Below are 14573 nucleotides of genomic sequence, written 5' to 3' on the forward strand. Positions count from 1 at the left end.
CATCTCGGTGCCTGCCCAAGAGTGACACATGGGCCACACTCAAGTGCACACTCAGAACAAACACACCTTGTCATAAAGAGGGATGTGGGATGACACATGGGCACACTCGTGTGCACACTCACACACTCACACACACATACACAGTGTCCTTTTAGTCCCTGTGGCGCTCACCTTGTCATGATGAGGGATGAAGGATGAGATGTCCAAGAAAAATAAATATGAGAACTCCGAGGAAACAGCTCAGAGTTTAACACACCGCTCTGGGCTGGGCTGCCATGCAGCCACTGCTGCAATGTTGCTCTTGGCCTCCATAACCTACCTTGAATCGGATTTGGTTTAGACACCATAAAACCCACGCTTCAGCCTCAAAATGTTGTCCCTACTGCCTAGAGAGAGCCCTTTTCATCTTTGAGTTGAGTATTGATACAGGAGTGAACTGCTAGGGATACCTTAGGAGCAGCTTTAAGGCGTGCCCTTCGTCCCCCCTGTGAAGGGAGACTTGGGCTGACCTTCATCGGCTCCTCTAAGTGAGCTCTTGAATTTTTTTCTTTTTTGAGAGCAGTTTTGGTTTCTCCCCCAGAGGAAAGAAAATACAAATGCCATTTGTGCCCCTACGCCGCCAAGTGCCGTGCAAATCTGAACCAGCACTTGACCGTGCACTCTGTGAAGCTGGTGAGTACCGACGCTGAGGACATCGTCAGCGCCGTCACTTCTGAAGGCAGTGATGGGAAGAAACACCCGTATTACTACAGGTGAGTTAGGGGCAGTTTACTGCGTTTCTGAGACCCCTTGCTGGACACTCCCTCCCTGCCTTCCCAGAGCACTGGGCTCAGAGCCCCTTTCCTCAGCCTTTGGCCAACTTCATTTTAACATGTTCTTTGCTTAGACTGAACCCTGCGTTTGCACAGATGCCTATCTAGCTCAGGTGGCCCTAATAGAATTAATAAAAAGAGAAGTGGTCTGGGAGGTGACTCTTCAGGACAGGGCTCCAGAAAGAGAACAAGACTCTCTGGGTGATTGGCTATTAGCTGTGGCGCAGTTCCCCACTTGGTGGCTGAGTACCTTGCTATGGCCTAGGAATCACGGGGGGAAGCACACAAAAAGATGGTCTGAGAACTCCCATGCAATTGCTCAGATGGCCCAGTGTCTGTCCCTTGGCTGCCATTATGATACACTACACTGTGTGTTCAACCTTGACTCAGCATGGAACTCCCGAGTCTACCAAACCTTGTCGTAGTGATATTGGTGAAGAGTCACCCTTGCAAGGCATCTAGGTGGATGAGCCGCTTCTCCTGGGAGGTGTCACGTGACTACCTCTTGCTCAGAGTGCCACAGAACGATCTGCGTGCTCTCCTCACTGCACCCGAGGGTTTCTAGAGCCAGAGGGAGACCAAGGTATGCAGCAGTCTGATCTGCCAGTGGACCCCTACTAAATATCTTGGCAACACTGCCCCATATCTCTGTGCCCAAAGGAGTCCGTTAGGCCATATGCAGCATCTGGAATCTGTAGTTTTTAATTACCTTTATGATTATTTATCATCATTATAGCTTGTATGAGGTTGTTATATTATGCTGGCACCTAATCTGTTGGCACGGTGACCACTCTAGAGGCATCGCAGCAGAAGAATTTCCTGAACCAACACACATGAAACTAATGTTCTTGCATGCCCTGTGTGACTGAGCACCACGTGCACTCTGTGACTGAGCAGCCATGTGCCCTGTGTGACTGAGCAGCCACTCATGTGCCCTGTGTGACTGAGTAGCCGCTCACGTGCCCTGTGTGACTGAGTAGCCACATGCCCTGTGTGACTGAGCAGCCGTGTGCCCTGTATGTGACTGAGCAGCCCGTGTTCAGGACCCTGTCTCACTCTTCCCCTTTTCCTTCCTTGTTTTAGTTGCCACGTGTGTGGATTTGAGACTGAGCTCAATGTCCAGTTTGTCAGCCACATGTCGCTCCACGTGGACAAGGAGCAGTGGATGTTTTCCATTTGCTGCACAGCCTGTGACTTTGTCACCATGGAGGAAGCAGAGATAAAGAACCACATTGGCACCAAGCACACAGGTGACTATCCCTGTCCTTTTCCATCCCCTGCACCCCACAGGCATACACGTACCAGAAATGTTCTCACTGCTTGAGACCTTAATGTGGCCTCCTTCACAGGAGCAGGGCCCCCCGGAGCACCAGGGCCACATCACTCCCGTGGTCATAGTGTCGTGCCTTAAGTAGACCTGGGCTTGGCTGCAGGAGTAGCTTCTGCTGAGACCCGTGAGCTGCATGCTTAGTCCTCACCTGGTCCTGGCTGTCACCTCCACACCTAAGCTCTTGCGCCCTAGGCTTGTACATTGCCTGCTTGTCTCAGCCAATGTAGCCCTCTAATGTGAACACTCCTGACAATCACAGCATAGAGACTGGGGGGGGGGGGGGTTTCCACACAAGGTCAGTGAGGAGAATATGTATTCTGAACTCATTCCAGAGCAGGGTTTGCTCCACATCCTGTGGTCTGTCTCCCTGCTTTTCTGACTACCATGCAGGACACTTGGCAGGGCCTCGAACCTTCTGTGTTGCTGCACTTTACCCACAGGTCTGTAGGCTCTTACATGCTCCACAATGACACATATGTTTGTTCATTCTACCGTCTTCTGAAACCAACCTAACGCGGCCTGGCCAGTGCTCGCCTTTCATTTAAAGCCTCTTGCCGCGCTGGTTAGCCTCTTCCATTTAATGCTAGCATTTTGCCTTCCCCTCGCAATTACACCCTCAGAAGCGATGTTACCAGTGACACTAGCGTGAAGTCATTAAGCCGGATTGAGAGGGACCGCCCTCTACTCCCACCCACCCCTTGTGGTGCTTACATGTTGAGAGCTAGTGTTGCTAACTGCCAGTCCTGGGCATGGGGTCAGCCCATCACATAGCTGGCTCTCGAAGGATGCAGGAAGGGGAATCTCCTCAACAGTTGCGCATGGCTGAGAAGGATCTGTTTCTCTGACCATTGGATCACTGGTGCCAACAGCAAAAAATAATTGCGTTTTTTGTCAGTAAGTTGAGCGGCTCTGACTTGGGGTCCACAGAGAGGCATTCTGCTGAGTGAGAAGTTAGCTGTCTGAGTGTAACCACATTAGCACTGTGGGCTGTCGGTGAGCTGGGAGACCCACAGGGAAGGCAAATTCAACTTGGCATTTTGGAGGGAAAGGCCGGCTTCTCTCCAGCTCTCACTGGCTTTGCACTCGCCCTTCTTTTGTCTTTTCTGCAAAGCCTGACTGTCACCCTTTCTGCTCCAGTGTGTCCCTGAGAGTCCCTCCACCCCACTGCAGCCCTCTCCACCACTCAGCGCAGGAAGAAGGTAACTTGTACACAGTAGAAACTTCAGGTTCACGACTAAACAGTGCCAACACCCCTCCTAAGTGCCACAGGATGCTCAGGGAGACGTGGTTCCCTCTGAGCTGACAGACAACCTGGGAGGAGTGGTCTCACTTGTTAGGACAGAAGCCACAGGCGATCGCTCTGAAGAAGTTTGGTCTGATGTGTGGAGCCTCTCAGCTGGTGGCCGCTGTTGGAATGGGATGATAATGTTGCTTGTGAGTTTAGGTGCTTCAAGCAGAGTTCCCATGGGTGCATGATGAACGTTCCAGGCTCCCAGGCCTTCCGTTTTTATTTTATGAATTCTAAGAGAGCTTCATACAAGGTACTTTGATTGTACTCCCCCTCCCAAGTCCTCCCAGGTCTACTCTCCCCCTCCTCCCACCTGCTTCTGTGTCCTTATTCCCTGCCACCCATCAGAACAGCCATGTTTCAGTAACACTGATGACAAGAGCAGGATGCTAGTCCACTGGGTTCTGTTTTCAGACCCCTGTTAGAAGTTGATAGTTTTACAGTAAGAATCTGTTTACTAGTGCTTCAAGAGGTTTGACTTTGGCCCAGTTCTACTCATCTGAACCTGTGCATTAATAAGCTAGGTTACTATGAAATTATATAAACCAGTTTTCATGCTACAAGATGTGCAGTCCACTGTGTATTCTCACACTTATGCTGCTTTGCATCAGAACCCAAAATGGTACACTTCCGCCTTCCCCTCCCAGCTTCCGCCTTCCTCTCCCAGCTTCCGCCTTCCCCTCCCAGCTTCCGCCTTCCCCTCCTAGCTTCCGTGCCATTTTTAGACTTCTCCTCCCAGGTGGGCTCCAGCCCTGTCATTTGGGGTTGTGTGCCAATACTTTCCTTCCCTTCCAAAGATGTCGAGAAGAAATGGATCCACACAGCCACGCCCCATCCACCCTGCACTCCTCCTGGGTGCCGGCGCCTCTGCTGCTCCTGCTCCCCTTTCCATCTATTTACAAGACTTACTTTAATTTTTCTTAAATTCAAGTCTCCAGGTGATGAGTTCTTTCATCTTTTTAAATGTCAACTTTGTTTGTCCTTCGTTTTCATGGTATGTTTTCAGCGGGTCTGAAGTCGGAGGTGGACAGTCTCTTGTTTCTTTGAAGATGTTGCTTGGTGCCTTGTCACAGAATGGCTCCTGTGGGAAAACCCACTGTCTTTCTCACGTCTGCTCCACATAATGCGACCTTTTGCTTTTGGCTGTTCCTGGGAATACTCTCGTCTCTTCTTCTTTCTCTTATTTTTTTTTTCTTTTCTTCTCTTTTACTTTATTTTAGACAGTATCTCACTTTAGAGCCCAAGCTGGCCTGGTCCCCCTGTCCTGACTCAACCCCTTGACTGCTGGGATGACACCACACAAGGCTCTAGGATTTTTTTTCCTTTGCTTGTTCTTGAGCACTTTAACGATGATGTCTGTGTGTCCTGATATGGATGCCTTCTTCTTTTAGATGGGGTCTCCCTATCTGGCTCAAACTGGCCCTGAACTCAGAGCCCCGCCACAGAGCCTGAGTTGTGGGATGGTAGGTGCCTTCTTGGCCCCTTGTGCTTCTCGTGCCTGCCGTTCACTGAGCTTCTCGGATGCTGAGATTTCTGGTTTCTCACAGTTAGAAACATTTTATTATCTCAAAAAATTGTCAGCTGGGTGCACACCTTAAATCCCAGCATTTGGGAGGCAGAGGCAGGAGGATCTCTGAGTTCCAGGCCAGCCTGGGCTACACAGAGCATTCCAGAACAGCCAGGGCTGTTACACAGAGAAACCCTGTCCCAAAACAACAACAGCAAATTGATATCAGCTGGGCATGGTGGCGCCCATGTTTAGTCCTAGCAGAAGCAGGCAGAGCTCTGTGAGTTGGAGGCTAGTCTGAGAACATAGTGAGGTCCAAGACAGCCAGGGTTACATAGAGAGACCGTGTCTCCAAGAAACAGGCAGTTAAGTTCTGCCGTAGCCAATGAATCAGGACGTCAGTCTATATGATGTTGTCTAGATCACCTCACGGCTCGGTGATGTTCTTTTCACATGGGAGGGTACTTTGTTCTGCTCCGTTTCAGATCTTTCCTGTAGCTATTACTTGAGGTTTACTGGTTATCTTAGTTGGGATTTTTATTGCTGTGATGAAACACCCATGACCAAAAAGCAAGTTGGGGAGGAAGGGGCTCATTTAGTTTACACTGCCATATCACTGTTCATCCTTGGAGGAAGTAAGAACAGGAACTCACACAGGGCAGGAACCTGGAGGCAGGAGCTGACCCAGAGGCCATGGAGGGGTGCTACCCATGGCTTGCTCAGCCTACTTTCTTATAGTGTCAGGACCACCAGCCTAGGGGTGAAACCGCCCACAAGCAATCATTAATTATGAAAATACCTTACAGGCCTGCCTACAGCCCCATCTTATGAAGGCATTTTCTTAATTGATGTTCACTCCTCTCAGACGACTCTACCTTGTGTCAAGTTGATATAAAACTTCTCAGCAGGCTGATCTTTCTTCTTCTGTGTGACCCTCTAGCGATCCCCTCATTGTGTGTCTTCGTCAGTAGGAATATGATTTGTCCTTTCCATATCTTCTGTGTGTCTGTCTTACTTCTGGAATTTAATTTGAAACATAGTTATAATTCCTCTACTAAGAATTCTAAAACTCTGGCTGCTCCAGGTTAGCTTTCCTTGGTTGACTTTCCTCCCCCTCCCCATGTTGAGCTGGTTTTTCTTGTTTCTTTGCATATCTGATAATCTTTGTTTAGAAACCAAACACATCCTTTACCGTACTGGCTGTTCAGTTATGTATCTTGTGTTCCTATTAGCATTGCTGACCTTTATTTAGGACATAGGCACTTGGAAGCCTTGCTGTTTCGGCATCTTTCCCATATGATTTGTTAGACAGGTGTGGATCATGAGGTAGGAATTCATCTACTTGGAACTAATTGTTGCCCCCTTTTTAAAAGTCCTTCCTCAGTATCCCATCTAATGCCCAGAGTTGTGTGTTGCTCTGATCTTGCTGCTGGAAACAGGGACCAGCCCTGTGTGAGTGCCAGGTGCTGCCCTCACTGTTCTCAGGTAATTTTCCCCACCCTGGGCATGAATAGTTGGTTGCTCACACACACACACCCCGCCGCTCTGACCCATGTCCTACTGGCCTCTGCAGTCTCTGGGCATTTTTCTCTGTGTTCTTGCTCTTGGTTGATACTGTGTTCTGCAGTATCTGTCCATTTTGACCTCGCCAGACCCCTGACTCTGTCTCTTCTCCAGGGGAGTTCATCAGACTCCTTCTTTGTCCCTCTTACTGCCCTGCAACCTAAGACATAGCTTAGGGCAGGAAGCCAAGCAATTGTGGGCTGGCCTCCTTTGTCCTGCCTCTCAGAGACCAACCTCTTCCTTGCTTCAGGTCCAGTGTTGTAAAAACTGATGTTTTAGCTGTTTTGGTAGCAATATTAGATCTGACCCCAGAAGCTCTGGCTTTGGATGCTAAAGTCTTGTGGCCCTAGGTTTTAATGGCTTGCTGACCTCCTTATGCCTGGCTTTGAAGCAGAGCCGAATGTGCTGCTGCTGAGTGTGAGAACATCAGTCGGCTGAGTCGCACTTCTGCCCTGCTACAGTGCTCACGTGTGTGCTCTATGGAGTGGGAATGGTACAGTGCCCATGAGAGGAGTGGTGTGTACACACTGGGCTGGCAGAGCCCCATGCGTGCTGTCATCCTGGAACTCTGTGTGATCCATCTTGGCTACTATTGTCATTTTTTAATTGTTGTAAGACCTGCATAAATGCCCACACACATATCTGGGCCCAGCATTCCACACCTGCCCTCACAAGGGCTGCACTAGAATCTGGTTCCCAATGGGTGCCCTGGGCACACTGGAAATAATGAGCTCCCAGGTGCTGGTATTACCCTTTCCTCACCTGCCGTCATTCTGAGGGGTTTCAGCCCCTCCATAACAGACCTGGCTTGTTTCATTTTCCAGGGGATGACAGGAAGACCCCCAGTGAATCAAACAGCCCCTCCTCATCCTCGCTGTCAACTTTGAGTGATTCCGCCAATGGCAAAGATGACTCAGACAGCTCCCAGAGAAACAAGGGTGGGGACAACTTGCTGGTCATCTCTGTGGTACCCGGGAGCCAGTCCTCACTGAACAGCGAGGAGAAGCCAGAGAAAGGTGAGGGAGGAGGTGGACATGGCCTGCTCACCCTGTCCACTCTAGGGTGGCCTGGTCTTAAGAACAAACCTTAGAGAGGGGAACAAACTGCAGCAAACGGAGCCCTTTGCTTTGGCTTGATTTGTGCTCAAATATGGGAAGATGGGGAGGGGGCATGAACGTTCAACCATTTTTAGTGCAGAGATATGGGGGGTGGTACCCAGAAAGCTGTATGTGTTACAAGATGCAGGGTCAGAAGGAAGGGGCGTTTGCCCACGACTGCCTGCCTGTCCTTCCCCACACACTCCTACACCCAGCTTCGGTCCTTTCAGGGTTCGAATGCGTTTTTTGCAACTTTGTCTGCAAAACGAAGAATATGTTTGAGCGCCACCTGCAAATCCACCTCATCACCCGGATGTTTGAGTGTGACGTGTGCCACAAGTTCATGAAGACCCCTGAACAGCTGCTGGAGCACAAGAAATGCCACACTGTCCCGACCGGTGGGCTCAAGTAAGGAAAGCAAGTACAGAATCTTTTATTGAGTTGTTACTAAACACCCCTTGCCCTACCCCATCCTCCCATGAAGGTTTTGGGGATCACAGAGTCAGGGAGCTTGGTGTGGGGAGAGTTAGAAAGATCAGCTGCCTCTGGCTAGATAGTGGTCCAGCTGTCCCCAAGGGAGGCAACTGACATCAGCAGGAGAAGCCACAAGTCCCCCAGGCTCGTGGCACGGACCAGTGCAAAGCATCAGACCACCATGAGCACCTAGACTCACACTGCAGTGCTGGGTTGTGTTCAGACTTGAATTTAATGGACTCCTGGCCAGTGTCCCCAGGTAGTGACCATTTTACAGGTTGTCGCTGCAAGTTACTGTGTTCATTCTTTAGATGGCCTGACATATATTTAGCTTTTAAGTAAGTCCTGTAGGCACCCCAGCCCCCAAAGTAGAATCTTGATGGTTTGATCAAACAAGAGGCAATGGTGTTCATGCAAACATCAAGTGCCTCATGTCTTCCTGCAGACATGCTGACACCTTCCCCAAAGATCTAGACAGGGAGCATCCTCCTTAAGCAGTATTTGCAACAAGGACCTTGGCCTCAAGAGAGACCCATCAGCTCTTAGCAAGCATGCTATGGGACTAGCCTGACCGCAGATGCTAAAGGACACAGGAAGAATAAAATATCATTCCCACCTTAGGAAACATGTGTCCCAGCACTACCAGAATTCAATCTTCCAGTGATTCTGGAAGCAGAGTCCCAAATCACAAGGCATTTTGGATGAGGTAAAGGGGCAGGAGCATAAAATAGTTGGGTCCAGAAAGAGGCAGTTGTCAGGGCATTTTCATCTGAAACCACCGTGTAGGTAAAAGGATAGGGGAAGGACTTTTCCTTTTATTTTCTTGATATAAGTGGTGGGGGAGGGGAGGGGTCTCTCATTTTAAAACATTTTTATCCTTGAAACAACCTCAGAGAGGTGGCATGCCTCTTTCAAAGAGGTGGGTAAGAGCTGGAGAGCCCAGAGGGACCTGGAGCAGAGCATTGGGGGCAGAGTGGGGCTGGCTGGTCAGGACACCCTCAGCAACAAAACAGAAGAGTTGGGACATAGCACCTGCTGCTGATGCCCTTCCATCCTGATCTACCCTTGGGGGTGTTTAGGTGGGAGGGTCATAGAGAGGGGTTGGTTATATCACCTATTCAGCTAAAATGGGAAACGCCTGGCAGAAGCTTAGCTGGGAATTTGATTTGGTTTAATCCCACTGTCCCTTTATCAAGATTTGTACACTCTTTATTAAAAAGAAGAAATCTGCCTTCTGAGGATGGAGTAGCATCATTGCCCTCTGGTAGCTCAGTCACACCCACGCCACTTGGGGCCTTACCTCTCACCTTTTGAGACCCTGAGCAGGCCTGGGCCGCTGATGCACTGGGGACGCTTGCACGATGACCTCAATGCTTTACCAGGTCAGACACTTCCTGTCGGCGCTAACCATCCCCGTATGATAGTTTATGTTCTAGGACAACCAAGTAGAAGAACACTTTGAAAAAAAAATTGATAATGCCTTCTGGCTCTACAGTGAGTTTTGTTTTGTTTGTTTCTTTTGCCGTATCAGAGAATTAATTTGCCTGAGAAAGTGTCTCTAGGATAAATAATGGGATCATGGAAAAGCGCGAGCGCTTTGCCTGAGCAGTGAGCTGCAGACGGAGCTGAGGGTCACAGAAACGTCCTTAACACGAGACAGACCGCCGATGTCTAAATGCTTTTCTGTGATGGGGCTGCTTGTACTCTATATCCTGTTCATAATGCAGATCGAATAAGATTATACTATTATTTTTCTTTTGCCGTAGCTCAGGACAGTGGTGAGTTTCAGACTCCTCTAGGTAAGGCCCAGCTTGGCGTAGGGGTTGTGTGTGCACTTGACCTGGGAATGGGCTTTATATTTCTGTGCACTCTTCTGTGAGCTGAGGGCCAAGGGCTAACAGCGAGCTTGGTGCTGAGGAGGCAGTGCACGGTGCACCTGACTGTTGGGCTCTGCTGAACACCTCTCCAACCCTCTGAGGACAGTCCCCTTCCAAGCCCTGCCTTGCAGGAACTGAGTCCAAGCTGAGGCAACCACGCAGGCATCTGCATTCTTTTTGGAAAGAGCACACACATGCTACAGTTATCCTCTAAGCCACAGACTCGAACCTGGCAGCTTCCAGTCATGAAGCAAAGCAGCTTTTGTAAACATACCCGCCCCACGCCTCATAGCCCCTCTGACGGGGCTGGTGGTAGTGTGACCCATGGCAGAAAGACTGGAGAATCCAAGCCAGAGATACCCAGGCCTCATGCTAGAGGAGACACCTAGGTCCCAGTCAGGTGCCGGAGCTGGGACTCAGCCCAGCACTTTGAATCTCCCTCTGTCCCCTGTAAAGATGCTCAGATCACAAGTCAGCATTCCTGAGTACTCTTCTGAGCACCATAGAGAATGCAAAAGAACCTGAGAAAAGCCCTGCCCTAGGAGGATCCACGTTCCAGTTGGATCACTGGTATTGCTATGACATGATCATGTCCTAAGAATGTCTTCAAGCTCTGGAGAGCAGTCCCCTTCCTTCTCATTCCTCACGAGCAGAGGGGCCGTTTGTGTGGACTTCCTTCTCCCAGGCCCCTGTCACGGTCCTCACCTCCCATTCCTGACAAAGAGCTGGTACTTCAGGAGATGACATATTGAGAATCCACATGTTGGTTCACACACACATACACACACACACTGGCACACAGGAACACGCACAGGCCTTTTCATCCTAACACCCCTTTTGTAAGCACGACTCTGGCTCCTGTGACTGTTTGCTGGAGGTGGCTCTTCCCTGTAGGCTGTTCCTTCAAACCTCTTAGCCTTTCTGCGTGTGCTTGGTGTGCTGCATGAAAAGTCCATAGTCCATTCTCTGTGTTGCTCCCATCTAGAGGGGAGGTCAGGAAGCCCCGACTTCTGCCATGCCCCGTGGTGGGGTGGGGGTGGAGAGGGCCCCAGGGACTGGGAGGTGGCAGGAGGGGAGTACCAACTTTATTTGCTCCCCGAATTCTCTGCTCCTTTGTGAGGGCTGGCCTCGGCTATTGCAGCCTTGAGCCCCCAGACCAGCTCAGTGGACCACCCAAAGCTCCCTGTCAACAGTGAAGCCAAGCAAGGCTATCTGAGAGGTGGCAGGGTTGAGCAGGTCAGGCCTTGGGGACCCAAGGGCTGACCCAGGGCAGGCTGGTGAGGAGGGGAGATGGAGGGTTGCCGTTGGGCCCTCTTCGCTAAACCTCCTTTGCATTGCTTTCCCTGGTAGGTGCCCATTCTGCATTTATTCCACCAACCGCCCTGCTGCCATGGAGTGCCACCTCAAGACCCACTACAAGATGGAGTACAAGTGCCGGATCTGCCAGACGGTGAAGGCCAACCAGCTGGAGCTGGAGACGCACACCCGCGAGCATCGCCTGGGCAACCACTACAAGTGTGACCAGTGCGGCTACCTGTCTAAGACGGCCAACAAGCTCATCGAGCATGTGCGCGTGCACACCGGGGAGCGGCCCTTCCACTGTGACCAGTGCAGCTACAGCTGCAAGCGCAAGGACAATCTCAACCTGCACAAGAAGCTGAAGCATGCCCCCCGCCAGACCTTCAGCTGCGGAGAGTGCCTGTTCAAGACCACACACCCTTTCGTCTTCAGCCGTCACGTGAAGAAGCACCAGAATGGAGACGGCCCCGAGGAGGACAAGAAAGGCCTGAGTCCAGCCTCCAGAGAGCCACCCGGCCCTGGAGCCCCACTTCTGGTTGTGGGGGGTGGCCGGAGTCTCTTGTCCCCACTGTCAGTCATGTCTGCCTCGCAGGCTCTGCAGACCGTGGCCTTGTCAGCAGCCCACAGCAGCAGCTCGGAGCCCAACCTGGCGCTCAAGGCCTTGGCCTTCAATGGCTCCCCACTGCGTCTTGACAAATACCGGAACTCAGATTTTGCCCATCTCATTCCCTTAACAATGTTGTACCCCAAGAACCACCTGGATCTCACATTCCACCCTCCCCGACCTCAGACTGCGCCTCCCAGCATCCCCTCACCCAAACACTCCTTCCTTGCCTATCTTGGACTAAGAGAAAGAGCAGAGACTGTCTGAGGACAGCCACGTTCTGTACCAAAAACTAAGAGACAGAGACAGGAAAAGACAAAAACCCACAAAACTTAAACACAACCCCAGCAGGTGTATGTTGCTGCAAAACCTACAGGCCCCAGGGGTCTGGACCATGTGTACTGTATATCTTTAGTAAGGAGTAGAAAATTGGCTCTGTATGTATACCAATTGCATTGACCGGAAAGCTGCTTTAGCCAATCTTCAGAGAGGTGTTGCTGCCTGCTCCTCCCTTCAGAGGCATGCCTCCCCAGCCACCACTCCCAGTCTCAGCCTCCTGAGTACTTCTCTCTCAAAGGAATTTTGTCATGTTAAACCCTAAAGAGAATGTCCTTAATAGCAGTCAGCACTTGGAAGCTTCTCTACTGGTACATTGGGTTTTCTCTTGGGTGACTGGGCTATTGTGGACATTTGTGGATTGGAAAAGAGAAAATGTGTGGGGGGTGTGTGTGTGGTGTGTATGTATGTGATGTGTGTATAATGTGTGTGTGTCTGTGTGTGTGGTGTGTATGTGATGTGTGTATAATGTGTGTGTGGTGTGTATGTATGTGATGTGTGTATGTGTGTGTGGTGTGTGTATGTGATGTGTGTATAATGTGTGTGTGGTGTGTGTATGTGATGTGTGTATAATGTGTGTGTGGTGTGTGTATGTGATGTGTGTGTAATGTGTGTGTGGTGTGTGTATGTGATGTGTGTATAATGTGTGTGTGGTGTATGTATGTGATATGTGTATAATGTGTGTGTGGTGTATGTATGTGATGTGTGTATAATGTGTGTGTGGTGAATGTATGTGATATGTGTATAATGTGTGTGTGGTGTATGTATGTGATGTGTGTATAATGTGTGTGTGGTATGTATGTGATGTGTGTATAATGTGTGGTGTGTGTATGTGATGTGTGTGTGGCGTGTATGTGTGTGATGTGTGTGTAATGTGTGTGTAATGTGTATGTGTGTGATGTGTGTGTGGTGTGTATGTGTGTGATGTGTGTGTAATGTGTGTGTAATGTGTATGTGTAATGTGTGTGTGTAATGTGTGTGTGTGTAATGTGTGTGTGGTGTGTATGTGTGTGTAATGTGTGTGTGTATGTGTGTGATGTGTGTGTAATGTGTGTGTGTGTGTGTGTGGTTTGTACCATGACATTTCTATTGCACATCCTTTTTGTACTGGCCTTTCTGGTAGTGGTGAACATTCTATCTCTCCCTTCTGGATTGTTCATCTACTACAGTCTCCTCACCTCCTTCACGGCCTTTCTCTCCCTATTGTATGGCTATAGAGTGGTAGGGCCTGGTGCTTAGTGGATCAAGACCTGCAGGGTGTCAGGGTGTTTCCAGTGGAGTGCTCAGCCTGGCATTCACATCTGCACTTGGGGAGATGCAAAGAATCAGGTGACCGCTCTGTTAAGAAATGTCTCACCATCTCCCAGCTCCGCAGTTGGCAGCTGACATCACAAACTTGGATGTTCTGTGTGTGTGCCCAGATGGAGGCAAGGTGTTCTGTGAATGCACAGACACACACACACACACACACACACACGAGTGCATTCTTCTTAAGGGCAGAATATATATGTGTGTGATATATTGATTCAGTTGTTTGCAGGAAAAAAACTTGTATGAGTGGAAATTGTTATGGTTGATAAATCCAGCCAAGGAGATTAACGGTTTGGATCGATTCTGGGTGGAAATGCCCAGACTAAAAACAAACGCAGCTTTGCACAGCGCGTTGGTCTTGCACTAGTTTCGTTTCTCATTGGGGGAAAGGAATAACTAAAAGAAAAGGAAGGAATTGTACCTTTTTTATGGAATGAGTAGACTGTGTGTCTGAAATTTTAGCCACGACCTCTTTGACGTATAAGGAAGGACCCAACAAAAAGGTGCTGTTAGTCCTATGTCTCGGCTGATGCCCCGGGAGTCCCCACTGCTCTCAGAGCCTCTGGTATAGTGTATCCTCCGTGAATTAGTGACCCCATATTCCGTTTTGTTAACGCCTCGTAGATGGAGCCTGCTAGGAGGCTGACTTTATACTTATTTAAAGCTCTTATTTTTATGGTCATTAAAATGGCAACTTATTGCAGCACTTTATCGCAGCGAGAAGCAGGTGTGGGTCGGTCGCATAGCCCTCTGCTCGTCTTAACAAGTGATGGATGGTTTCAAAAGGAAAAGAAAGTCTCTGGCTGAATACGTTCACAGCTTGTACTGTACAACAGCAGATTTCCAGTGTGCGGCAGGCTGAAAGAGCGGGAAGAAATGCGCTCTGTCTGAAAATGAGACTTTGGAATATGAAAGTTCCTATAGTATTTATCAGTGGAAGAACTGGTGTCCATGAGGAATGCTTTCTAACCATTGCTGTTTGCCCTCATGGTAGCGTGCTCGAGCTGGGCTCAATACCCACCTTTCTCTTTCAGTACTTTAGCCAGGGGGAAATAAAAGCATCCCTGACTTCCTT

The 14573-nt window shown here is 49.7% G+C and overlaps 1 protein-coding gene across 6 annotated transcripts in view; it reads left to right on the forward strand.

The window, feature by feature from the left end:
* The window catches only part of Znf827 (zinc finger protein 827), a 170742-nt gene extending 158082 nt beyond the window's left edge, over positions 1-12660 (forward strand). Inside the window, exons 10-15 of one of the 6 annotated variants that reach the window (XM_041663640.1) lie at positions 581-752; positions 1896-2062; positions 7325-7516; positions 7828-8005; positions 9838-9849; positions 11299-12660. In XM_041663640.1, the coding sequence (XP_041519574.1) occupies positions 581-752; positions 1896-2062; positions 7325-7516; positions 7828-8005; positions 9838-9849; positions 11299-12118 (1541 nt within the window). In that variant the 3' untranslated portion in view covers positions 12119-12660. Of the gene's footprint in view, positions 1-580; positions 753-1895; positions 2063-7324; positions 7517-7827; positions 8019-9837; positions 9871-11298 lie in introns of all 6 variants that reach the window. The other 5 variants (XM_041663643.1, XM_041663644.1, XM_041663645.1 and 2 more) reach the window with 5 other exon arrangements.
* Positions 12661-14573: the final 1913 nt, after the last annotated feature.

The sequence above is a fragment of the Microtus oregoni genome, unplaced genomic scaffold, assembly GCF_018167655.1.
Source record: "Microtus oregoni isolate MIOR12 unplaced genomic scaffold, Mior012 000014F_ref0000157, whole genome shotgun sequence".
NCBI classification, from domain to species: domain Eukaryota; kingdom Metazoa; phylum Chordata; class Mammalia; order Rodentia; family Cricetidae; genus Microtus; species Microtus oregoni.